The 23647-nt window shown below is 33.8% G+C and overlaps 6 protein-coding genes and 1 non-coding gene across 10 annotated transcripts; 5 read left to right on the top strand and 2 right to left on the bottom strand.

Moving 5' to 3' along the window:
- Positions 1-196: 196 nt before the first annotated feature.
- LOC106450999 (metal tolerance protein 11) lies at positions 197-2614 on the top strand. The gene is made up of 6 exons (XM_013892845.3): positions 197-489; positions 1075-1184; positions 1306-1551; positions 1628-1708; positions 1781-2014; positions 2115-2614. Exons 1-6 carry the CDS (start codon positions 333-335, stop codon positions 2460-2462), a joined length of 1176 nt encoding a protein of 391 aa, XP_013748299.2. The 5' UTR covers positions 197-332; the 3' UTR covers positions 2463-2614.
- A 223-nt stretch (positions 2615-2837) lies between these two features.
- On the top strand, positions 2838-4776 carry LOC106450998 (phosphatidylinositol N-acetylglucosaminyltransferase subunit P). Of its 3 annotated transcripts, none has more exons than XM_013892843.3 (4): positions 2838-2927; positions 3181-3275; positions 4023-4428; positions 4539-4776. In XM_013892843.3, exons 3-4 carry the CDS (start codon positions 4044-4046, stop codon positions 4670-4672), a joined length of 519 nt encoding a protein of 172 aa, XP_013748297.1. In that variant the 5' UTR covers positions 2838-2927; positions 3181-3275; positions 4023-4043; the 3' UTR covers positions 4673-4776. The 3 variants fall into 3 exon arrangements, with proteins under 3 accessions (XP_013748297.1, XP_013748298.1, XP_048636446.1); XM_048780489.1 differs by having other exon boundaries at positions 2912-2927; positions 3181-3261; XM_013892844.3 differs by having other exon boundaries at positions 2838-3261.
- LOC125609764 lies at positions 2911-3076 on the top strand. The gene has a single exon (XR_007339911.1). It is a non-coding gene; the product is annotated as a U12 minor spliceosomal RNA (small nuclear RNA).
- Positions 4777-5845: 1069 nt separating the features above from the next.
- LOC125609588 lies at positions 5846-6688 on the bottom strand. The gene has a single exon (XM_048781108.1). The coding sequence runs from the start codon at positions 6686-6688 to the stop codon at positions 5846-5848; it is 843 nt and encodes a 280-aa protein (XP_048637065.1).
- Positions 6689-8189: 1501 nt separating this feature from the next.
- Positions 8190-16855, top strand: LOC106454661. The gene is made up of 3 exons (XM_013896771.3): positions 8190-9667; positions 9815-9920; positions 16108-16855. The coding sequence occupies exons 1-3, from the start codon at positions 9632-9634 to the stop codon at positions 16242-16244; spliced, it is 279 nt and encodes a 92-aa protein (XP_013752225.1). The 5' UTR covers positions 8190-9631; the 3' UTR covers positions 16245-16855.
- Positions 16856-17988: 1133 nt separating this feature from the next.
- Positions 17989-19362, top strand: LOC106454660 (ribonuclease H2 subunit C). 2 transcript variants are annotated; one of them, XM_013896769.2, is made up of 5 exons: positions 17989-18137; positions 18364-18510; positions 18594-18686; positions 18816-19006; positions 19116-19362. In XM_013896769.2, exons 2-5 carry the CDS (start codon positions 18366-18368, stop codon positions 19173-19175), a joined length of 489 nt encoding a protein of 162 aa, XP_013752223.2. In that variant the 5' UTR covers positions 17989-18137; positions 18364-18365; the 3' UTR covers positions 19176-19362. The 2 variants fall into 2 exon arrangements, with proteins under 2 accessions (XP_013752223.2, XP_048636447.1); XM_048780490.1 differs by having other exon boundaries at positions 18010-18137; positions 18340-18510.
- A 2725-nt stretch (positions 19363-22087) lies between these two features.
- On the bottom strand, positions 22088-23278 carry LOC106454659 (dirigent protein 9). Its single transcript, XM_013896768.3, has one exon. The coding sequence runs from the start codon at positions 23150-23152 to the stop codon at positions 22220-22222; it is 933 nt and encodes a 310-aa protein (XP_013752222.2). The 5' UTR covers positions 23153-23278; the 3' UTR covers positions 22088-22219.
- Positions 23279-23647: the final 369 nt, after the last annotated feature.

Genomic DNA, 23647 nt, shown 5'->3' on the forward strand with positions numbered 1-23647 from the left:
TGTACACGTGTCAAGAAAGCGGTCGCCAATCACGTGCGAGATACTATAACCAGTTAGAGGTTGCCACGTAAGACATTTGAAAAAGACGCTTCATCTCGTGTCTGGTCCCAAAGTATCTATGTGGTTACTGATTCGTCGACCACACCAGTCGTAGTAGTTAGTGTTAGCCCCCCACCCGGATCTGCTGACGTAATTACCGAAATACCCTCGCAGTCTCTTCAGATTTTTCATTACTTTCACTGTGAATGCTATTGCTAGCAGGCAGACAAGACTTAGCTTCATCTCTTCAAAGCTGTCGCGCCGCCTCCGCCTAATCTCTATCTCACCGAGTGATGGTTAGGCCAGATGGAGAAGAAGGGATATTGCTGCTCGAGTTTCACGGTAACGGTGACCGCTCGTGGCAGCTAAACTTCGATGATTTTCAGGTTTCTCCGGAGCATAAGGAGAAGAAATCGCCGAGCAAACTCCATAACTGTCTTGGTTGCTTGGGTGAATCTCCCTCCTCTCGTACATTTACATTTGTTTGTTTGTTTTGACTGGTTAGGACAAGGCTGGTCTGTACTCTGTAGGAGAACATATGATTTGCTGTTTTGGGATTGGTTTGACTTTTTTGAGACTTTGCTTGCTATTTTTAGTTTTGTTGAATCTTGAAAACATATTATCAACCATAAAAGTTTAATCTTTTCCTTGGGAGTTTGTGGAGGCTTTGCTAGTGACTAAGTCTTAATAAAACAGAAGCTTTGATGATTTCACCTCAAATTATATGGATTTTTTTCATGAGTTTATAGCAATCATGATCTTGAATTTTGGGAGTATTCTTTCTTTTGAAAATGAGTAAACTAAACTTAATCATATTCTATGAATCCAATGAAGAAAATTTGTCGTGATTGAAGCTATGCTAGTAGTATCCAATAAAGTAAGCACAAAGCTCAAAGGGGGTTTTGTTGTTTTGGTTCTGTTGACAAGTGTGATCTAAAGTAGTGAGAAGCTATTGTAGCTTAGCTGGTTTGGACCTTTTCTTGCTTCGTTCTTGCTATACAGATTTGTTAAAGCTTTGTGTCTTGGTGGGTGCAGGTCCGGAAGACAATGTGGCAGATTATTACCAGCAACAGGTAGAGATGCTTGAAGGCTTTACTGAAATGGATGAACTCGCAGAACGTGGCTTTGTCCCTGGAATGTCAAAGGTTTAAGCTTAGATGATGATGATGATGATGATGATGATGATGATGACAACTTGTCTCTTATTCCACTTTTTTCTTATCTTTGTTAATTGAGATACTTATCTCTGTGTTGTGTTCCACATAGGAAGAGCAAGACAATCTGGCTAAAAGCGAGACATTAGCCATCAGAATATCGAACATTGCAAACATGGTTCTCTTTGCTGCTAAAGTCTATGCCTCCGTCACAAGCGGCTCTTTAGCAATCGTTGCTTCCACGTTGGACTCTCTTCTTGATCTTCTCTCTGGCTTCATCCTCTGGTTCACCGCCTTCTCGATGCAGACACCAAACCCGTATCAGTATCCCATTGGCAAGAAAAGGATGCAACCACTGGTTTGTATCATCCTTTTAAAAGATTATTCATACATATATATATTATGTATGTGATTCTTGGATCAAATCTTGTCAGGGAATCCTAGTATTTGCATCAGTGATGGCCACACTTGGATTGCAAATCATCTTGGAATCTCTTCGGACAATGTTATCCAGTGTAAGCCCTGACCTTGTCTGAAAACCTTCGGTTCAAATAACTCACACAATTGCTTCACATGTTTTATTTCAGCACAAGGAGTTCAGCTTAACAAAAGAGCAAGAGAGTTGGGTGGTTGGGATCATGCTCTCCGTTACATTGGTCAAACTGCTTCTCGTTCTTTACTGCAGATCCTTCACTAACGAGATTGTTAAAGCTTATGCTCAAGACCACTTCTTCGACGTCATCACAAACATCATTGGACTCATTGCAGTGATCCTCGCCAATTACTTCGATAACTGGATGGATCCAGTCGGAGCTATCATTGTAAGTTCCCATATAAATAAAGATAAAAGACCATTGTGTCAGAGGTTGACGAAACTAATATTACATGATGTGGTTTTTGGGTCTTTTCTGATTCACGTAGCTTGCATTGTACACAATACGGACGTGGTCAATGACGGTTTTGGAGAACGTGAACTCACTAGTTGGGAAAACAGCAACGCCAGAGTATCTGCAGAAACTGACTTACTTGTGTTGGAACCACCATAAAGCCATAAGGCATATTGACACAGTGAGGGCTTACACGTTTGGGTCTCATTACTTTGTGGAGGTTGATATCGTTCTCCCTGCTGATATGCCTCTGCAAGTGGCTCACGACATTGGGGAATCGCTGCAAGAGAAGCTGGAGCTGCTGCAGGAGATAGAAAGGGCCTTTGTGCATCTTGATTATGAGTATACGCACAAACCTGAGCATGCTAGATCCCACTGTTAGCTGGATTATTCTTCTATCCCTACGTCTAAAAATTCTTAGAGCTAAAGAATCTTCACCATATTGTTTAGTAGACAAAAAAAATACCTTTGTAATCTAGTTTTGTTAAAACTATAATTTTAAGTCTAAATAAAATAAATATCATTTCAGTGGGATTGATTTTGTTTCGGTTTAGCTAGAGGTTTTTTTTTTTTTGGACAACCAATTTTTAGTTAGTGTGTCTAAAACTACAGATAAAATCTAATTGGAAAATCATGTCCGGTTTGGTTCAATTCAATTAACCGGTTTGGATTAGATTAGTTCAATTATAACCGGACCCAAACCGAACCGAATATCGGTTTGGAATTAAAACCCACTTGAGTCATGTTTTCGCGTCCCACATCGGAAGCTCGAGGCGGATGAGTCTTGCGGAGGATGCTATAAAAGGTCAAGGGTCACCAACGATGAGAACTTGCCTTAAACTAATGAGTAAGGAAAACAAAGCGAGCGGTGAGAGCCGGTCGCAGCGCTAACGAAAAACATAGAAAGTGGCGCAAGAATTTATGGAAGGGAAATAGGCTGGCCGAGTCGTTGACGCTGCTTACTTTTGCAGAACTCGACTCGCGCGGGCCTCCCCCATCCCCCAATTCATTTATCCCTAAAATTATTTAAATATATATACTATTAACATTAAACTACAAATGCAAAAAAAAATAAAAATTAATTGATCTGTTTTAACTAGCGTAATCCTGTTTGGTCTGTTCTCCCGATCGATGTTGTAAGAAGGAAGAAAGCTTCACATCGAGGACAAAGATCCTGTTTGGTCAGTACGGTCGTGTAAGCTTTTCTGTCTCTTTTTTTTTTTTTTTTTTTTATTGATTTGATTTTTACGTGACTACGAATTCGTTAGCTGGGCTTTTGGGTATTTTGTTGAATATGATCAAGCTCATCCTTAACTTAAGAGTTAAGCTTAGGCCAAATTCGATCGTTTCTAATTGAGATTGTGCTTCGGTGTGTTTAGAGATTTGGTTTCTGGAGTCATAATCTGCGATATTTGGCTTTGGTTGTTACACTTTGTCGTCTATGTTCTCTTTCGTTTCATTTCACTGGATCTAGTTTCAGTTGTCATATATGAATTGATGATTCTTTGTAAGATTTGGAGAAAGACAACTTTAGAGTGAATCTAGTGAGAAGACAAATATGTAAGTAACAATTGATAATTGGTTTTAACTACTAGAACTTATATTGAGAGACTGATTTCAAGATAGATATTTCACATTCTAGTCTGGGAATTTAAAAAGGTTTATTATACTTTGGTTGTCTCCTTTTTTGTTAGCCTGGTGATATTAGCATTACTTGCTCTCATGTGTAAGCTTGTTGTTTTAGCAAATGCTAGATTTTGTAAAAAAGATTTGATCTTTGTGTTGTACCAACCATTGTTCCTAGAGTTTTGATGAAGCTTAGATTTTGTTCCACAGATCTGTCTCAATTCTGATAATTATATTCCTTCATGTGCGTGGTTTACTTGTAGTCTTTCCAATTGGCCCTTTCCTGAGCTTTCGTTTTTTTTTTTCAAATTATCAGTCGCCTCCTTTGTCCAAAACAATGGAAGAAGCTCATTCAGTGAACAGTCCAAGACGGGTTCTAAGCTTCTCCAAGAGACAGAAGCAAAAGCCCTTCGGTCTCCAGGATTCAGACAGCACAAGGTCATCTCCGTTCAGAGCATCGCAAGTTCAGGGACCTAAACCCTCTGAGGTGTATGGCTTTGTAGGCTCCATCTCCACGGTTGTTGCCACATTGATCTTCTTGATATGGGCTTATGTACCTGATAAACTGTTGGAGTCTATAGGGATCCATTACTACCCAAGCAGGTACTGGGTGTTGGCGATGCCAACGTATCTGATGGTGACTTTGCTGCTGGGTTTGGCGTTTTACATTGGCCTCAACTTCATCGCCACTCCACACCCTACCTCTCTCAATACCTTGTTTGGTGAGTGTCTCTCTCTTTTGCGGCATTGTTCTATGTGTGCATGGTGTTTTTTTTTCAAGTTTGGCTTGCAATGATGATCTGATTGTTTGTTTGATTTTTAATAATGGCAGATGAGTATAGTCGGGAGCCTGGGGAGATTGATTCTCAGATGGAGGAAGGGGACGAGAGGCCTATAGATCCGATCTCTGATATTGATATTACAAGAATCAATGATATTATGTTCAATTCAAGTGGTGTCCAGTGATATTTTCTTTTGTTTTGATTCTTTAGAAGCTAAAACCATCTAGCTTTTGATTAAGTTAGTGACTGATGTAAACTGGAACTGTTACCATGTTTTTTTCTTCCTAATCTTCATCAGTAAGAGCGACTCTTTGTGAGTCAAATAGAGGAAACATCAACAAATAGGTTATCTCACCAAAAATAAAGGGAAAAAAAAAACAACAGGAAACAGAACATGACCAAGGCTTCAGAAAGAGTATTTTGTCCAAATATCGCATGTTCTGCTTTAATGTCAGAGCACAGCCTCCGTGAATACACAAAATCATTCTTACTTGGTGCTCGACGGATAGGAAGTGCATGTAGAGCTTTTGTTTCTGCATATCGATTGGCACTGATGAATTCCGTAAGACAATATCAATATATCTCATCAAGGCATATTTGGGGCTATGGCTGAGAAACATGGGTTGAAGAAGGGCATAGAGAGTGTAACTACACTACATGATTGAATTTTGTGAATGTTGCAAACATATGAGTACACACGCTCTTATATTGAATCAGTTTAATTTGGAATAAATAAAATTGTAATATAATGAATATTAATTTATAGAAATTATACCGTACGCTTCCCATGTGCATTCTATCGTGGTTTGTGCTGTTATGGAATTGACAAAAGAGATAAAATGGAGCTTTATGCTTCAGTCACAAGCGGGACTTTAGCAATCATTGCATCCACATTGGAGACTATTGGGAAAAAAAGATGCCACCACTGGTTTTATATCATCCTTAATAGTAGTATTATACACACATATGTGGTTTTCCTTTATTGAAAATAATCTTGACATGATGTTATCCAATGAAAATCTGGCCTTATCTGAAACTTGATCATCTAACTTTGATTTTTTTTTTTTTTTGAATGAATGTAAAATTTTATTCAATCAAACTGTACTACATCAAGTGCTACTTCTTTATTTTTTGTACAAATAATCAAAAAATGGAGACTTGATTCAAACTACCAGTCTCATCTAGACCCAAACCAGACCATCAAACTCTCTTCAAAATGTTTGTGCCCTGTTCCTTTAACAGACATGAGCTTAAGCCTGATTGTCTTGTCGATAAACTGGACCAAACGAGCTGCATCATGTGGCTGTTGACCATGCCTACGCGAGTTTCTTTCTCTCCATATCGCATGAAGAGTTGCTTATAGAGTGTATCGGATGAGGAATGTCATCGTTGGATTAAGCCAAGGTTTGGATATAATCTCAACTAACTCATTCCAATCTGCAGAGTATCCCTCGTGCATCATTCCTCCTACTAGCGTTTTCCACACCTGTTCTGAGTAGCGACATTCGAAGAAGAGGTGGGAGCATGATTCCTGTGTGTCGTTACAGAGGACGCAGGTGGTGTCGAGTCCCGTTATCCACTGTTGCATTCGGTCCAGAGTTTGAAGTCTACCACGCAATGCAAGCCAAAGAAAGAAGGAGTATTTCGGAGTTGATTGGGGAAACCAAACTCCTTTGCTCCATGTACAGGTATGGTGGTTTCCTCGTATCTGTTCCCAGGTTCTCTTAGAGGAGAATTTGGTTGCAAAATTGTCATCAGCTTGTCTCCACAATGTGATATCATCTTCCTGGCAAGCACTGCTTCGAAGGGCGTTTAGTTCCTCTTCCACTTCATTCAGTATACTCAGCCTATGACGTCTTCTTCTACTGCGTCTCCCCAACGCCTCCGCCACTGTCGCATTCTCAGATATCCCCAGATCAATAACACCTCGATCTCCTATTTTTTCTTTAAGGTTACCATGCTTCGACCATTGATCATACCAAAAAGAAGTTTGTTTCCCACTTCTTATCTCTTTCTTCAGAAAAGGCTTTGCGATGTCTCTGAGCTTAAGTAGTTTCCTCCACACCCAAGAGCCAGAGCTTGCGCTTCCCTTAATCGACCAAAATGACCCCTTGCGTATCAGGTAGCAGTGTATCCATTGTACCCATAGGGAGGGGCCAAATGAACTGACTCTCCAGATAAGTTTGAGGCAGTGAACCATGTTAATTTCCTTCAGTGGTCGGAGACCCAAACCGCCTTCACTCTTGGGTAGACAGACATCCTCCCAGCTTACCTTAGCTTTGGTCTAAACTCGGTCCAGACCACAAGAAAGCAGAGCATAGCCTTTCTATTTCTTTCAAACAGCTGCCAGGTAATCTGAAGGCTGCCATCCAAAAGTTCGCAAGGCTCGTTATGACTGATTTAATAAGCTGAAGTCGACCCGCATGAGACAAGAACCTCCCTGTCCAGTTACTCATTTGTTTCCTGTTTCCTAACTTTGATTTTCACCTTCGAAATTATACATTATTCACCCAATTCAGTTTAATCCATTTACGATTATGCAATCCATTGTGATATTTTTGCGTTATATACTATATACAGTATGTCTTCAAGTTATAATATTTTTTTTGGGGTTTAAAAACAGAAACACTTCTCAGTTTAAAACTTAACACCGACATCTACTCAACACGTAAGAACCACATATCAATCTAATTACATTCATCCGTCTAGTCTTTTATGTATGATGGTCATCACATGCATTTTTTGAACTTTTGGTATAATTTAAACATTTACAAACATCTCAGTTTTGTTATAAGTTTTCTTCCCTCTTAGTTTGTTTTAGCTATCATAAGATTCTCTAACTTTTTTTCAAATCAACAAGGGTATGACAATGTATAAAAGATCTTATAAAATATTTCTACTTTTGTAGGATGCTTTATTTATTCATTAATATTTTCAATATTAAAATATTTAATAACATTATTTAAATTTATCTTGTCCTCAGATGATATTTTTGGTTGCATCTGACTATGCTACCTAAGATTCTGTCGATATTAGACAACAGCCAAATCAGTCGTCATCAGAGATATGAATTGCTTAACAGTTATGGTTCGTGAAAAAGGATTTGGAAAACACATTTTGGGATTTTCTAGGAAGGACCCATGAAGAGACTAAGTGGTAAAAGAGTGTCGGCTTCCCGATTCCCCACAAAGCTGTAAGAGGATCATATTGTGTTATTTCAGTTTCCTCCACACATTGCTAGAAGCTTTCTCAGCAAAATTTCGTTATGTTATTTGGTTCTTCTGCGTTTTATTTTTGTTGTTAAACTTTATCCTTGTGTTAGAAGGGATATACAGTAGATGTCTTAAGCGGTATGTAGTTCAATCATTATAAGTTACTTAATAAAATAAGAAATAACACCTTTGATGAAAACAAAATTATTGTTAAATATTATTAACTGAACTAAATTAAACCTTTTTCATTTCATAAAGATTTGTATTTCAAACTTACTTTGGTAAAATATACACAATGTCAGAAAAAAACTTGTATAATTTTCTTAGAAACGAGTTGATTCTTATACTTCTTAATTTTGAAATATATATACTTATCAAGGTAACTGGATTTATGCGTGACAAATAGGAGCCGATGTGGGTAATATGATGTGCACACAAAAAAGTGTGGGTAATATGGTATACGATGAATTAATGTACAGTATATTGGTGCATGTGGTTTGTTTTTCGTGAGAATATTCATGCACTGGCATAGTCAGGAGCTGTCCTACGTGTAGAGGAGTGGGACACCTACTGACCTACTTAATGGCTGCTATTGCCTCATAAAAGGATGAAACGAGTTATCGATAGAGTAAAGTCGACGAAAACTATATATATGTGATCGTATACATTGCTATAATTAATTACCGTTTAAGACCTCTACTGTATATCCCTTCTAATTACAATGATTCCTTATCCCTTTAAATTACTGTATATCCATATTGGCTACCTTAACAAACAAAAAAAAATGCAGAACACTTGTTAGCTTGGAGTTTAGAATTAATTTTAGAACATACCTATAAACAAAATTTGCAACCACCACGTCAGCATCATGTAACTTAAACTTTCATACATGATTTTATAGTAGGTTGAGTTCAATCATTCAAACCTCTGTTAAGGTATGAGAATATGTCTTCAACTTAATTGTCATTTTTTTTGGAATAAACTTATGAAAATGACATATTAAAAACCACAGTTTATCTTAAATTAAATGATCCATCAATTCCAAAAAAGTAAAAATAAAAATTCAAAAACATTTTTTACAACTTTTGTAGAAAATAAATAAAATGAAATTATTATTTTTCTACTTTTATTCCATCAGTCACATTCATGTTTATTTAATACTTATTCAGATTTGGGGGATAATCAACTTGGATATATTATGGATCAGTACACCTTAAATTTCATTAGACATGTCATGCTATTAGGTATGTAAATGAGCTAGTTTAGTACATAGAAAATGCATACATCACACTATATACAATAATTGAAATTGTTGAATACAAGAGTATTATACAAGGATTGAATAGATGATATTATATACAAGGATTAATGAATCAAATAGTTAACATGCAGAATATTAGGTTGATTGCATTGTAGATATATAATAAACACTACTGGGGTTTGATTATATCTTGAAAATTTATTTGTAGATCCATCCTAAATGTTGGCCTGCTCGGATAAGTGCCAAGAAAATTAATTAATGAGCATCAATTTGGAGCATTTTCAGTGATGCAAATGTTACTTCATAGCTATAAATGCAACCGTGAAAAAAAAAATCCAGGTTCACCTTTTGGAATCAGTTTTCTGGAGAACCTGGAATATAAAACATGATTAATGGCAAACGGATCAGAAATTGATAGAAAATGTTTGGCTTTTTAAAGAAGACCTACTAATTGCTACATAAAAAATGCGACTTTACAAATCTCTTATAATTCTTTCTCAGCCATTTATAACCAATCTTCTACGTGGGGCTTCAGATGGCCACATGCTTATAACCCCTACTACTTGTGCTCACGAATCTCTTGTATAAATGAGCATCAATCAATAGTGGAAGCTCTTAATTTGAGTGTAGGGCGTTAATTTAGGGTTTCATCAAATATACAGAAAGAGATATGGGTGATAGTTCTCCCGCTGCATACATTCACATGGTAAGATACATATCATAGGCTTTTTCAAACATATGTTTTCTTCTCATAACGGAGAGTTTCTTTTATGTGTCGGCATAAATGTTTGATGTTGGACATGCTTCGGGTAATATATACATCAGCGTGATCGTGTGATATGTGTATGCGTAGGTGCAATACATGATAGAAAAATGTTTGATATTCAACATGAACAAAGAGGAATGCATGAAAGCTCTTTCTGAGAATGCAAACATCAATCCCGTCATCACCTCCACTGGTTTGCACTTCTTTTCCTAATCCTATATATACAGTTGATGCATATGTGATGTTCGCAGTTTTAGCCTTTATATATACTTTTAATACTGAATGTTCATGATAATATACCCTCTTATCATGCTCCTATGTTGTATATTAATTATCTTTCTTTTTTCTTTTATCAAAATTGTATATTAATATCAGTCGATAATCATTACATCTAATTCTATACGAAAATTCATATCAATGTTTTAAAAACCAGTCTAGACATTCGTCAAAACTGCTTCTTAAAATCTGATTTAAATGGTTTAATTTGTTCAATATGTAAACAGATTTAAACGAGTCAAAATTAGTTAAATTAAGCGAAAAGATTAGTGAAAATTCACAAGTTTGTTTGATTTTTTTTGTTTATCTAATTTCTTAATTAATCAAAATAATTTTATAATTAAATTCCAAACTAATATTGGATAAATATACAAAATATATAATTAATTAAATAATCTTATAAATTTTTAAGGCGTTGTCTATATCCTAAATAATCTGCATAGTCTTTAAGTTTTAAGGACCTACCTAGTAATCGTTTAGTGGTTTCTTGAACATGGAAAATATATATTCTTTATGTTCTATAAATTTATCGAAACTATATATATATATTTATATTTTTTTTTGAACTTTGAAACTATATAATTTGTTAATTCTTTGAAGAATATTAATTTATTTTGTTATTTCGTACCAACTATTTCTACAATAAATTTATTATTTGTCATCTGTTCTATCTTCGTTTTAACAGACCAGCCAAATCCAACGAAAACACTTCTATCATTGACGTCCTCGTATAAAACACACACGCATATATATGGGACATTTGCTAAAACCAACCCAAATATTCAAGTCAAATGTAAAAGTGTACCCCACTTTCAGTCAAATGCAAAACCAACCTAAAGGAGTAGTGAAAGTACTATTTCACCCTTATGACCAAACAAAAAACATAAATGTATTTTACGTTTCTATCCTTTGGAAGTCTACACGTAATAAAAGAAGTCTACATATATATAGACTTCCTACGAAGTCTACTTTATAGACTTGTTTTGTAGTCTACACTCTAATTTGGTCTACTAATTTAATTTTGAAAATGTATAAAAATAATTATTGTGATATTTTTAATTAATCATCAATATAATGAATAATATGAAGTAAATAAATTAAAATTTCATATAATCGAACAATTTTGAAGAATATATACTAATTTGGTTATCATGTGCTAGACTATGTTCATAGTTTAGAAACAAAAGGTTCTAACATGTTATGTCTTTTAGTAGTTGATTTCATAGGGTTAGATTTTAGATTTTGTTTTTTTTTTGTTTTATTAACTTAAATCTGCATATTAATGTTTAGTAGTTTATATTTTGTATAAATGAGACTTTTTGATTATCAAGCAAAACATTTAGGGTTTGATATTTGTGGTTTAGGGTTTCGTAGACCTACAATAAAGTCTATTTATCTGAAGACGTCTTTTTCAGTCTATATTTTTCAATTTGTTTTACAAAAAATCATTATATTTAAACTAAGTTAAGTTCCTTAAGAATAAAAAAGTGAAATCATATACTATAACTATTAAAAAATAAAGAAATAAATTTAATAAATCATATATTAAAATTATTAAAATAATAAAGAATAAACAACAATAATTAAATTATTATAGTAGACTTCCAAAAAGGTCTACTATGTTATAGTAAGATCTACTCCAAAATTTTAATTTTAGTAGACTTCAAACGAAGTCTACAGTATCGTAAATTTTAACCTAGTTACATTTTTGTCTCCCTATATAAACAAAATTTATTCAATCTCTCTCTAAAGTGGCTGCACAAGTTCTTAAAACTCTCTCCCTTCTCTCTAAAACTTTCTCTCTTCTCTCTAAAATTCTCTCAATTGTTTCTAAATCTCTCTCATTATCTTCTTTCTCTCTAAAATTTTCTCAAGTCTTTCTCACAATATTTTCTTGTCATTTTAGATATTATGATTCATGGTTTTCATCTTCTCCTTTAAAAAATGTAAGTTTTAGATCTATAGATTTTAAATGTGTATTTTATGTTTATTTCTCACAATATTATCTTTTTTTGGTAGGTATTATCACTCATGGATTTCATCATCTCCTCTAAAAATGTAAGTTTTAGATTAATAGATTTTAAATATGTATTTACATGTTTATATTCAAATAAATTTATAGATCAAGCTCTCTACATTAATTTGCTACTAGTTTACCTTATAAATTATATTATGTAAAGTATTTTCAGATTTAAAATTATTTTCACATTTCAAAATATATAGATTTTTTCAGATCTGAAAATTATCAGACAGTGTAGACTTCTAAAGAAGTTTACTAAAGCTTGCAGACTTCATATGAAGTTTACTAAACCATAAAGTTTAAGCAGACTTCATTGGAAGTCTACAAAAATATGACTTTAATTTTTTTTCTATGTTTTTTAATAATTTTATCTTATTTTGCAGGTATTTTCTTCCATAGTTGTTCTCTTCTCCTCCTAGAAATGTAAGGTTTACATCTATAGATTTAAAATATGTGTTCTAGTATTTATATTCAAATAAAGTTACATATTAAAATTCATATTAATATGTCTTTAATTTATAACTATTTTGTCTATTAAATCATATTTTTAAAAGTTTTTTAGATTTAAACTTATTTCATATTTTTAATGTATTATTTTTCAGATCTATTTTTTTTGATAGAGTAGACTTCATTTGAAATCTACTTAAAACTTACGGCTGGTAGACTTCAAATGAAGTCTACTAGCCTTGAATTTTAAGCAAATTTCATTAGAAGTTTACTCAAATATGATTTTAATTTTTATCTTATTTTTTAAAATTTTATTTTATTTTGCAGGTATTCTCTTCCAATATTTTCAAATCATCTTCCCAAAAATGTAAGCTTTCCATATATTCATTATAAGATATTTTGTGTTTATAATGAACTAAATTTATAGATTCATACATTATCTTTTTGCTTTGTTACAAGGATGACAAAAAACCATTTTTGAAATATTTTCCAGAACAAAGTATTTTCAAATTTTCTAAATGCACACTTTTAAATATGAAAATTTTCCATTAGTGTAGACTTCAACTAAAGTCTACTAAACAATAACTTTACGTAGACTTAATAAAAAGTCTACTAAAATATGATTTTATTTTTTATCTTATGTTTTTCTCATAACTCTATCTTATTTGGCAGGTACTTTTTCCAAGACTTTATTTGAAGCATCAAGATTATGAAAAATCAAACATACTCAAGAATAATTTTTAATATATTGCTCTGTAATAACTTTCATAATAAAATATTAATTTTTAAATAATTTTTTAATGCATAATCTATAAACATTGTATTCATTTTTAGTTGTTTTCACTTGTATGATATTATTAATTTTTTGTTAGATATCAATTTTTTCACAAGATCTAACCAACCAAACAAGTAAAACCACCATAAGCTAAAATAATAACTAACACACATGTGAGAAGAAGAAAATCTATACAAAATTTTCCCAAAAATTTTCAAGAATAATACTAATCAAAACAATTTGCAATAAGTATCAAGTGTATAATTATAACACATTAAATTGTGAAATTCATCCAAGACCATTAAAATTTTACTAACATACACTGTAAAATAATTAAATCATGAAAAAATATGATGAATAATACACAAATACACTTTTAATAGAATTTACGACGTAGACTTCAACTGCAGTCTACATTTGTAGATTTACAAAAACGTCTACACTTATTATTTAACATATAGTCAATCCAAATTTTTTTAGTGTATTGGCGCAGGCTTGATACACAAAGGCGTACAAAGTGTGTCTTAGATAACTCGATCAAGTTCCGTACTTGTCGATTATTCGTGACAGGCATAAGAGGAGTATATTCCTATTCGGAGTCATTTGTTTTAAATGATGTTTGGTAAGGAATAGGTTAGCACCATCTTCTCAATTTTGTTGTCCAGATCATAATCTTCTTGTGTCATTTCAAGAAGTTTACCATGTGTACAGCCATCATGCACAAGGAACATTCTTCAACCTTTCCGATTCTTCATCTTTTTCGAATATTTTGTCACCCAAAATGTCTTTGGCCCATACTTCACACTCGCTCTAAGTTTCCAACCACATCCTTGAACACGACACTTAGCCACATACAGAGTTTTTGTTGTCTTATATGCTGAAAATGTAAAATTATATTCCACAGTCACCGACTTCAGCTTTGAAACAAGCTCAGCCTTACTAGCAAAACTATAAACGAAGACTTAGAAATACGTCTACAATTATTAGCTAACAACATTGTCAAATCAAATGAATTATACCTTCATAATTATAAAAAAAAAATTATTTTCAAAATCACTCAAACCCATTAGGATTAACTAACACACACTGTCAAACAAAAAAACTAGAAAAAATTTAATGAATAATACACAAATTCACATTTTTATAGATTTTTCTATGAAGACTTAATATTTAGTCTCTGAAGATGTTGACGTTCTTTTCAGTTTACAGACGTAGACTGTCAAATAGGTCTACTCTTTGGGTTGGTTTTTGCAATTGACCATTTTACGGGTTGCTTTCTATAGTTGAATAAAAGTTGTAATTTTGTACATGTAGACTTTCATTTCAGTCTACAATTTAAAAATGTTACTTTTTGCAATTGACCAGAATTCATCCAAGATTTGACTTTCAGAACTAGACTTCATATGCAGTCTACATGTTTGAATTTTTTTGAAAGAGGTTAGTTTTGCAATTGACCAAGTTTGACTTCAAATCAGTAGATTAAAATGAACGTCTACGGGTGTGTAGACTTCTTGTGAAGTCTACTCTCAAATCCGACGGGTTGGTTTTGCATTTGACCAAAATAAAAAAGTAGACTTTATACGCAGTCTACATTTTTTTTTTAAGATAAGAAGACTGCATATGAAGTCTACAATTTAATAAATTTTTGATTGCTTTTTAAACTTTTTGGTCAAACACAAAACTAACCTATTCCACGAAGTCAAAGTTTTGGTCAAATGCAAAACTGACCTTTTATAGACTTTGTTGGCAGTCTACATTTTGTAGACTTCCGTTGAAGTCTATTTTGAAAAGTCAAAAGTTCGGTCAAATGAAAAACTAACCTCTTTTAGGTAGACGTCTTAGTAAGTCTACCGAAAGTTTTATTTTTGTTGTCAAAGGTAAAGACGGAGACTACTGGGGAAGTCTGCGTTAGAAAAAAAATTTGTCTGCTCAATTGCAAAACTAACCCGTGCGTTGACAAATAGACTGCATCGTAAGTCTCCACGGAGGCGTAGACATACAAAACAGTCTACCGTCGCGACACAGATCTGAAAAAGAACGAAAACCATGTAAATAGTTACATTTTTCATGTGTAAAGCTTGTTTCCAACCTTTTCAACCGTCCAAACTCCAAATATGAGCAAAAAGAAGCATCTTTAACGATTCACTAATGAAGAAACTCGAAAATATGAAGTTTGTGATTATGAAAATGATAGTTATGAGAGTTTTTTAGATGGAAATGTAGAGGAGATGAGAGAAAATGAAGTTTTTTGGGTTATAATGAGAAAAAAAGTGGTTGAAAATTGAATTCTAGAGCTTTAGAGCTCAAAAATGGTGGTTCATGGTGGTTGGAAAAATTGATGATGATGGCATTTTTGTAAATAAGAAGAAATGGTTAGGGTGTATTTGATTTTTTGTTAATTTCGAAATTAATAAAAAAATAAATAAAAATGGCAATTTTGTGAATAATTCAAAAACATAAGGATAGTATGGAAATTTTATTGATGAATAGTATGGACAAAAAAAAAAGGGTTGGTTTTGGATTTGACTTGAAAATATGGGTTGGTTTTGAAAAACACCCCATATATATCCAATAGGTCATGCCAATATAGGAGCATGTATGGACAGTATATGTTTGTATTTTGAGTGTGGGTACTGTCTATATATATTTTATTATTATTATAAAAGTGTATATATTTCTTTCTTTTTTTGTAAACTAAGAGTGTCTATATATATCCTACATGAGAATTTCCTTCATACGAGATGGTATTAACTCTTTTGGTAGTGTTTTCTTTTACCGTATGTCTAGGAAGATCTCGTATGAAATGATGATAAATTATGTTATTTATTGTGTATGTTAACACGATCAATGGATTGAGACTAGTGTGGAAGGAGCTGGTGAAAACGAACAAGGAATTCTTCGAGGCTTACGAGCGGAAGCATACAAAAAATGAGTCAATGTCGGAGGAAGAGACAGACGAGATGATCCAGAAGATCATCTCTGATTCATCAGACGACTAAATGTGATACTTCTTCAAAACCACCTCTCCATGATGATATGTATTTACATTTATATATGTTCATCTTTTTGTTTCTTTCTCTACGTCAGTACAACAATAATGACATCAAAACTGAGAGTGATGGTGATCCTTTTACAGTACATAAATACTCATCTCTATAAAGCCTTTTTAAGTTGTATGTGTGTATTTACGTATAGCATCTCGACCATCTTTTTTTTTTTGTCAGCAGCATCTCGACCATCTAATTCAATATATACATCGAGCTATATCGTTAAACAAAATTATGCGTTGCGAGAAGTGACCTATAGAGCTTTTTGTCAGATTCTGAATGTTAAAGTAAAAAAAAGAATATGATGAAAGTGACAGATTTAACCACACAGTACTATGAAGAATATGAAAAACTGGAGACAGGAATGAATAGGCAACAGAAAAGAAATTACACAATTTATTTCAGAGAAGAAATTACACAAAAGGTATGAAGAGCCATTCCAAGTTTTTTTATGAAACTTTTATGATAATGAGTAACATGCATCCATTACATACCGATTCTGGAATTTTAGTTTAGAAACTATAAACAATTCTTAGCAAAAAAAAAAAAACTATAAACAATTCTTAGCAAAAAAAAAACTATAAACAATTTAGTAAGGTTAATTATAATAAAACAAAATTCTAACAAATTTGAAATCTTTTGTCTATGTAAATTATTTTTAACTTTTAGGTATGGGTGTTCAATCCGGATATCGGTTCGGTTTCGGTTCGATTTTTTTTGGTTTTCGGTATTTCGGTTAGGAAAATATAACTACCATTCTAAATCCATATTTACTTCGGTTCGGTTCGGTTTATATACCTTCGGTTTTCGGTTTATTCGGTTTTATACCAAAAAACATAATTATTTTGTTTGAGATCATATTATATGAATTTTAGAGTCATATTGTCAATAGAGTCATTTATTAAAAATATATTACATATTCAAATAAATGAACAAAAAAGTAAAAATGCCTCTACCATCAAATAAAATAATCAAATCTATAACTAAAATCAAAGCTTGAAATTTTGAAAATAAAAATATGAAACAAAATAGAAACATGAAAGAAAAGTTTTTCCACTCTTCCATATTTAGTGTTCATTAAAGTTATACTTTTTCAATTGAAAATTTTCCATTAATTATTGTCTATCAAATTTATAATCTTCATATTAATTTAGTGAAGACTAAAATAAATAAAAAAGATCAAAAAAGACTTAGAAAATAAGATGTATGAATTGCGATGTATTGTTATTTAGTTATAGTTCAAACGTTTTACAAATTAAAGTTTTTTATTACTATAAAATTATGGTAATAGTTATTAACACAAATTTAACTTATGTAACAAATAGATTTTCATGTATTGTTATAAAATAGATACATATTTACATGTTTCTACTTTTAATTGGTTTTGTTCGTTTTATTCGGTTTAATCGGTTATATACCAAACCATATCTAAATCTTACGGTTTTTATAAAATTATATCCATTCAGTTTATATGGTATATACCAAAACCAAACCATATTGTCTATTTCGGTTCGGTTCGGTTCGGTACGGTTCGGTTTTACCACAGCCCTACTTTTAGGAGTAGAGTAATATAGACGAAAGTTTCACTTGATTATATACCCAAAACCGCACTTTGGGATAAAAACATGTTGGCCCACAAAAACATGTTGGGCTTTCAATGATTTTCTGGCCCAAACTTCGTATGCTCTAATATGAAATTGTCTGGGAAACGTTCCCCATTGCCGTGATTTCCCTTTTTTTTCAGTGTTCTTTCATTCTCTACGGTTGTTGAAACTGTAGGGTCTAAATCTCGCGACCTTATCAGTAAGTAGCACTCCATCTCCCTCTTTCTCCGGTGAGACAAAGGTACAATACATTTCTCATTAAGTTTCTTATAGTTTTATCTCTCTTCTTTTGGTTATTGATCTTTGAATGTTATAAAAATTGATACTTTAATGGTTTAATTTACACTAACAAAAAAGACAGAATCAAATGCTGTTCAGTTACATGTTTTTAAGACACTCACTGGATCAAAGTTTACATTTTTATTTAAAAACTCTTATCAAAGCTGAAGTCAAAATTGTGGTTACAGAGATGGGAACCATAGACTTTGGTGGTGCTGCTTCTTTAGGTGAAGCTTCGATTGCTGATCTCAGCGGTCAGGTTCACCAGGTCCCTTGCTGCATTAGATTCGACGGTCCTGCTCAAGTTTCCAACTATTTCAAGCCTAAGTCCAGTGGTAATAGAAACATATTCTTGTGTGATTCTGTATTCAGTTGTTACTTTGTGTGTCGAGATTAAGAGTTGTGTGATTGATTGTAGAGGTTGAAGTTGATGGAGTGAGAACGGAAGAAGCTTATTTCAGAGGGAGGAAGTTGCAGGGAGCAACTATCTCAATGCCTAGTGGCTACTCTGGTACCCTTCTTTCTCTTCTTTTTTTTTAGTTCTATAAGATTGTTCTTGATGTTGCAGAAGTTGTGTGTTTATTTTACTCACTATTCATTAGCAATTGGTATGTTTATGTTGTTTTTATCATCCCCTCAGGCTTTGTGCTTGGTCAAGCGAGTAATAAGAACGCCAATGGAAAGAGAAAGGCTTGTAGTGACGAAGAGGAGAATCCGTGTTGGGAAGTGAAGGCCAAGTTCGATAAGATGACGTACTGGAATCATGATACTCTTCCTTCAAAAGACGACACTATCTTGCGGTCTTTCCATTGGTTCAGCATTGCAGAAGCGGTGAGTATAGATATACGGTTTCTATCCACACGGACTGGTTCATAAGAGTTTCATGCAGTCTTGTTTTCTTTTCTTTTCTTTCTTTCTCTAACAATGGTTTTGACTGCAGCTGCACAAGCCAGTTACAGCGGAAGACTTGGTTGCAGTAACAGATAATGCAAAGGTATAAAACATCTCAGGTGTCATTTAACAGATTTGGTTAGGCAATCTAAGTATAGATCTTGACATTATATTACCAAAGCTTGTTGGGTTTATCAAACTTATCCGAGCATGGAGGATCATGTATTATTATTATTTCTGTAAACATCCTTTTTAAAGAGACTAAAAACGATCATGTTTTGCTAGAGAATCACTCACTTAATTTTCTTCACAAACATAAAGTTTTATAATCAAGAATCTTTACTAAAATAAATTTTATCATTGTGATCTACTCTTCTTAATGAATGTTATCTAAGTTTAAGTTGATATTTCCTCCTTTTATTCAGACATAGCGGTGGAAATGACATACATGTTGTAGCAATGCAACATTAACAACAAGCTTGCCACAAGTAAACTGAAACAAACACAAACACACAGCCAAACATAACAAACTGCAAGTACAGATGATAGTACTTGTTGAATCATGTTCTTTCCAGAGTGGCACTTTAAGTATTAGTGTTAAACATCAACACATTTGTAACAATTGCATACTTTTTCAGTTTCATCAGGATCCGTTGGAGGGTCACATTGGCCGCGCCATAAAGAATCTTCTCTAGTGCAATAATAGTTACAAAATTCCTCACTCTCAGCACTAGATTCCCCCCGGGAGCAGACGTATAATGGTGCACTGTAGCTTTCCCCTACCAATGTGCATTCCTGTTTTGACGTTCCTTTGGGTATCCCTAATGACATATTCGTGATTAATAGTAAGAAACAAAGTTCCCAAGCTTTTGATCAAAAGATTCAATATCAATTTCTTGAATTTGGTGAAAATTCACATAGAATATTTACCTGTAGTGATCAACAAAAGAATCATCAAAAGAGTGGTAAAGCCAACAATCTTCACCATTTTCCTTCTTTTGGTTCTAACTTGATTTGTATAAATTCCATAAGACATTTGGTGATACTTTATACTCAAAATCGAGTTGACTTTCTGTACAATAATTGATGGATGAGTCGATAAAGGCGGATACAAACTATTAAATGTTAGTTTATAAATATGATTTTCCTCGTGGATATTTTGTTTAATTAATTCAAAGTTCTCATGGTAATCTAATATGGTCCTTGACTCCTTGGTATAGATAATAGAGTAATAGAGCACCAGATCCACTAAACACGTTTCCGTGTGATTTACAAGAGACGTTTTAACATGTGAAGAGATACCAAAAGAACAGTCATCAGTTATATAAGTTTCGTGTAGTATCAAATCTTAAAGAAATTTGATATTAGAAAAAAAAATGGAGATCTAAAACGACATTCTAATACTGTATATTTGATATCGAAATTCTGAAAAAAATTAGAGCTAACACTGGATGTGATATACACTAGAGTGAAAAATAGAGTGGAGTTAGAGATGCCCTAATGAACTTCAGATCTAACATTAGTCAACTTCTGACCTACTGATAAGCTGTAAGTAGTCATCATTGTTTACGTGGAAGAAGGTATGAAGGACAAGAGATATTAAAGATGAAGCAAGAGACTGATCGGATTGGATTAGAAAGGTTTGCAGTTGTAATTGCTCCAATTGATACATTGTATTGTGAGAGAGTGAGATCTTGTGGATAAATTCACTAGAGAGATACTAGTGTATTTTGTGTGTGTTATGGATCAATCTAGACTTGGTTCATAACACCTACTTTTGTTCTATCATAATTTGCACACATTTCATATATGTGAAGAAAACTTGGTGATACTTTTCCTGTTTCCACTATGATTAATAGATGATAATGATGAATGACAGCGTGCAAGTTCAAGGTATATACAGCCACTTAATGTTTAGTTTTAAAACTAATGTGTCGTAGTCTGTTTTCTTCGTGTATATTTGTTTAGGGTTAACGTTTTTAGTAAACTAATTTCATATGCAGAAGATATTGGGTGATACTTTATACTGAGAATCCAGTTGACTTTCTGTGCAATCATTGATGGATGAAAGCGTGCTAGCAAGGTAGATACACATCTATCACATGTTAGTATATTGCAGTATTAGCTAATTAATTAATTGTTAATCTGTTTTCCTCATGAATATTTTGTTTAATGTATTCAAAAGTTTACGTGGGAATCTGATGTAGACTATAGTCTTGGTATTCTATGATTTCTATCCCGAGTTTACCAGATCCACTAAAACACGTTTTCGCGTGATTTACCAGAAACATTTTAATGCAAAGAGAGATACCAAAAGAACAGTCATCAGTTATATAAGTTTAGCTTGGCATCAAATCTTACAAACAAAATTGATTTTAGAGAAAATAAAAGGGACATTCTTATACAGTTTATTTGGTATAGAAATCCTGAAAAGAGTAGAGCCAACACTGAATATGATATAATATTTGACATAGTCAATTCAAGTCTAGTCGAGATTCTCTGGAATCTATTACAGCTACACTAACGTGGAAAAAACATGTCTCCAGGAGGCTTGGAGCCGGGCTAAACACAGTGGGCTGAAACAAGAACTCTTCAAGTTACTTGCCAGGAATTTAGAAGAAGCGAGCAAAGAAATAATCATTTGACAAAGTGCCAGCAATAGAGATTGATGAGTGGTTAGGACTTGAAGCTGATGATGAGTCAGTGTTTTTCTTGGATTATAAAGTATGATAGTGGATGAGTTGTTGTTTGAGGTTGTCAGCTTCATGTAGAGTATAAAGTGATTATTTTCATTCTTATTCGCTTAATACTAAATTCTCGATATTTTGATTGAGATTAGTGAGAGTATAGTTGTTGCATTTGACAAAGCATCATCAAAGGGAGATGAATATGTATAGCGTTTAAGGAAGTTGTGCATACAAATAGTTTTTGTGACTTTGTCCAGGATTGGCCTCTGAGCAAGCCAGTCACATTGCTTCAAGAGGTTGCTGTGAATGAAACAAGATTTTGATAGAAACATTCTCATTTAAATAAAAATTTCTTTGGAAACCAGATTTACAAAACAAAGGAAAAACAGCCACAAGCAGAAGCTAGTGAGCAATAACATATACAAAAGCAAATCATATCTTTCTTTAAACCATCAACATTTCCTCTTCAAGCTTTGTAGTAGTTGAGGTAAACACTGAAGTGTAGAATAGTGTCTTGACCATCAGTGATATGCTGATTATTCTGGTTATGCAGAGTCTCCACTATAGCATACCCTTTAGCATGCTCAAACTTCCCGGTCCCGCCGATAACAGCAATCTGAGAGGCATGAGAGGCTGTCCTGTGAACACCAAAGAAGCTAATAGCATCGTCCAAAGTGTCATGATGGTCATGCTCTCTGTCTAGCAACACGGTCAGAGAAAGAGTCTGACTCGTCCCATCCAAGGAGCTGGCCAGGTAAAACCCCTGAGCTTTCCCTATAACCGCTGAGCCTAGCTCGTGGCTTTCGGTTAGCTCATCGTCCACAACGGTTATGGTTCCAAACATGAGATGCTGGAGAGCAGCACCTGGTGGGAGGTTTCCCGCGGTTACAAAGGGGAGACTGTTGGTGCTGAGGGCGTCGTTGGAGTTCCCGTTGGTGTTTTGGATCACAGTGCTGGTCTGAGCGCCGCCTAGGCCTGTGAGAAGCGGGGCTGTGTTTGGGTTAATGACGCTGTTGATGTTGTTTGAGTTGACAAGTGGGACTCCGTTGTCTACAGGGAAGATGCTGTTGCTGGCCTTTGAGAATGGTATACCGTTCACTTCGGTTTGTGCTACTATTCCAGTGACCACACGAGCTGATGGGTGTGACCCGCCTAGGACGTCGTGCATAAAGAACTCTAGTAATGGCTCGTGTTCTGCTCCTGCTGGACCAGATGGGAGTGTAGTTGCTGGTGCTGGTTCTTCCTCAGCTTCGGTTGGAGCAACGGTGGGGATTTGGCCAGCAGGGACTAACTGAGACTGAGGTTGGATCTCATCAAGAAGTCTAGCTGAGTTGATGAATGCGAGGAAGTTGGCGGATATGAGGAAGAGAAGGATGGTTATGTGATGAGCTTTGGTCATTTTGGTCTCTTGTTTTGGATACTCAAGTTGTGTTGATTTATGTTTTGTTTGATGTTTAATGATGGATGGGTTAATGGGTTTATATAAAGAAGCATTGATGAATTTGGTTAGTGTTATTGTGAATGGAGTTATTGAAGTGGAGTTGTTGTTGCTGATGTGCTTTAGTTAAGATTGAGAGTCAACTAAACCTCTATTTTAGTACTTCAATTAGCTAATGATTTCATTCATTTGTGACTTCATGATTTCTCTACTTTATATGTTACAACCTAATAAGAAACAAAATCTGTAAATTATCAATGCTTTTTCAGAAAACATTCATTTTTTATATTATAAAAAAAATTATGGGATCAGTAATTTTACAATTCTACATATTCATATTCTATTTCCACCATAGTTAACTGTTTTAGACTTTTAGTACTTGAATTAGCTAATTATTTGTGACTTCATGATTTCTCTACTTTATATGTTACAACCTAATAAGAAACAAAGTCCATA

The sequence above is a fragment of the Brassica napus genome, chromosome A5, assembly GCF_020379485.1.
Source record: "Brassica napus cultivar Da-Ae chromosome A5, Da-Ae, whole genome shotgun sequence".
Taxonomy (NCBI): Eukaryota; Viridiplantae; Streptophyta; class Magnoliopsida; order Brassicales; family Brassicaceae; genus Brassica; species Brassica napus.

Excerpts from the sequence above, each read along its gene's own strand:
- LOC106450999 (XM_013892845.3), top strand. The coding sequence starts at position 333 with ATGGTTAGGCCAGATGGAGAAGAAGGGATATTGCTGCTCGAGTTTCAC. Across the intron at positions 1,552-1,627 it reads AGAAAAGGATGCAACCACTG|GGAATCCTAGTATTTGCATC; the intron begins GTTTGTATCATC and ends AAATCTTGTCAG. Across the intron at positions 1,709-1,780 it reads TTCGGACAATGTTATCCAGT|CACAAGGAGTTCAGCTTAAC; the intron begins GTAAGCCCTGAC and ends GTTTTATTTCAG.
- LOC106450998 (XM_013892844.3), top strand. The coding sequence starts at position 4,044 with ATGGAAGAAGCTCATTCAGTGAACAGTCCAAGACGGGTTCTAAGCTTC. Across the intron at positions 4,429-4,538 it reads CTCTCTCAATACCTTGTTTG|ATGAGTATAGTCGGGAGCCT; the intron begins GTGAGTGTCTCT and ends TAATAATGGCAG.
- LOC125609588 (XM_048781108.1), bottom strand. The coding sequence starts at position 6,688 with ATGGTTCACTGCCTCAAACTTATCTGGAGAGTCAGTTCATTTGGCCCC.
- LOC106454661 (XM_013896771.3), top strand. The coding sequence starts at position 9,632 with ATGGGTGATAGTTCTCCCGCTGCATACATTCACATG. Across the intron at positions 9,668-9,814 it reads CCGCTGCATACATTCACATG|GTGCAATACATGATAGAAAA; the intron begins GTAAGATACATA and ends GTGTATGCGTAG. Across the intron at positions 9,921-16,107 it reads TCCCGTCATCACCTCCACTG|TGTGGAAGGAGCTGGTGAAA; the intron begins GTTTGCACTTCT and ends GATTGAGACTAG.
- LOC106454660 (XM_013896769.2), top strand. The coding sequence starts at position 18,366 with ATGGGAACCATAGACTTTGGTGGTGCTGCTTCTTTAGGTGAAGCTTCG. Across the intron at positions 18,511-18,593 it reads TTTCAAGCCTAAGTCCAGTG|AGGTTGAAGTTGATGGAGTG; the intron begins GTAATAGAAACA and ends GATTGATTGTAG. Across the intron at positions 19,007-19,115 it reads GGTTCAGCATTGCAGAAGCG|CTGCACAAGCCAGTTACAGC; the intron begins GTGAGTATAGAT and ends TTTTGACTGCAG.
- LOC106454659 (XM_013896768.3), bottom strand. The coding sequence starts at position 23,152 with ATGACCAAAGCTCATCACATAACCATCCTTCTCTTCCTCATATCCGCC.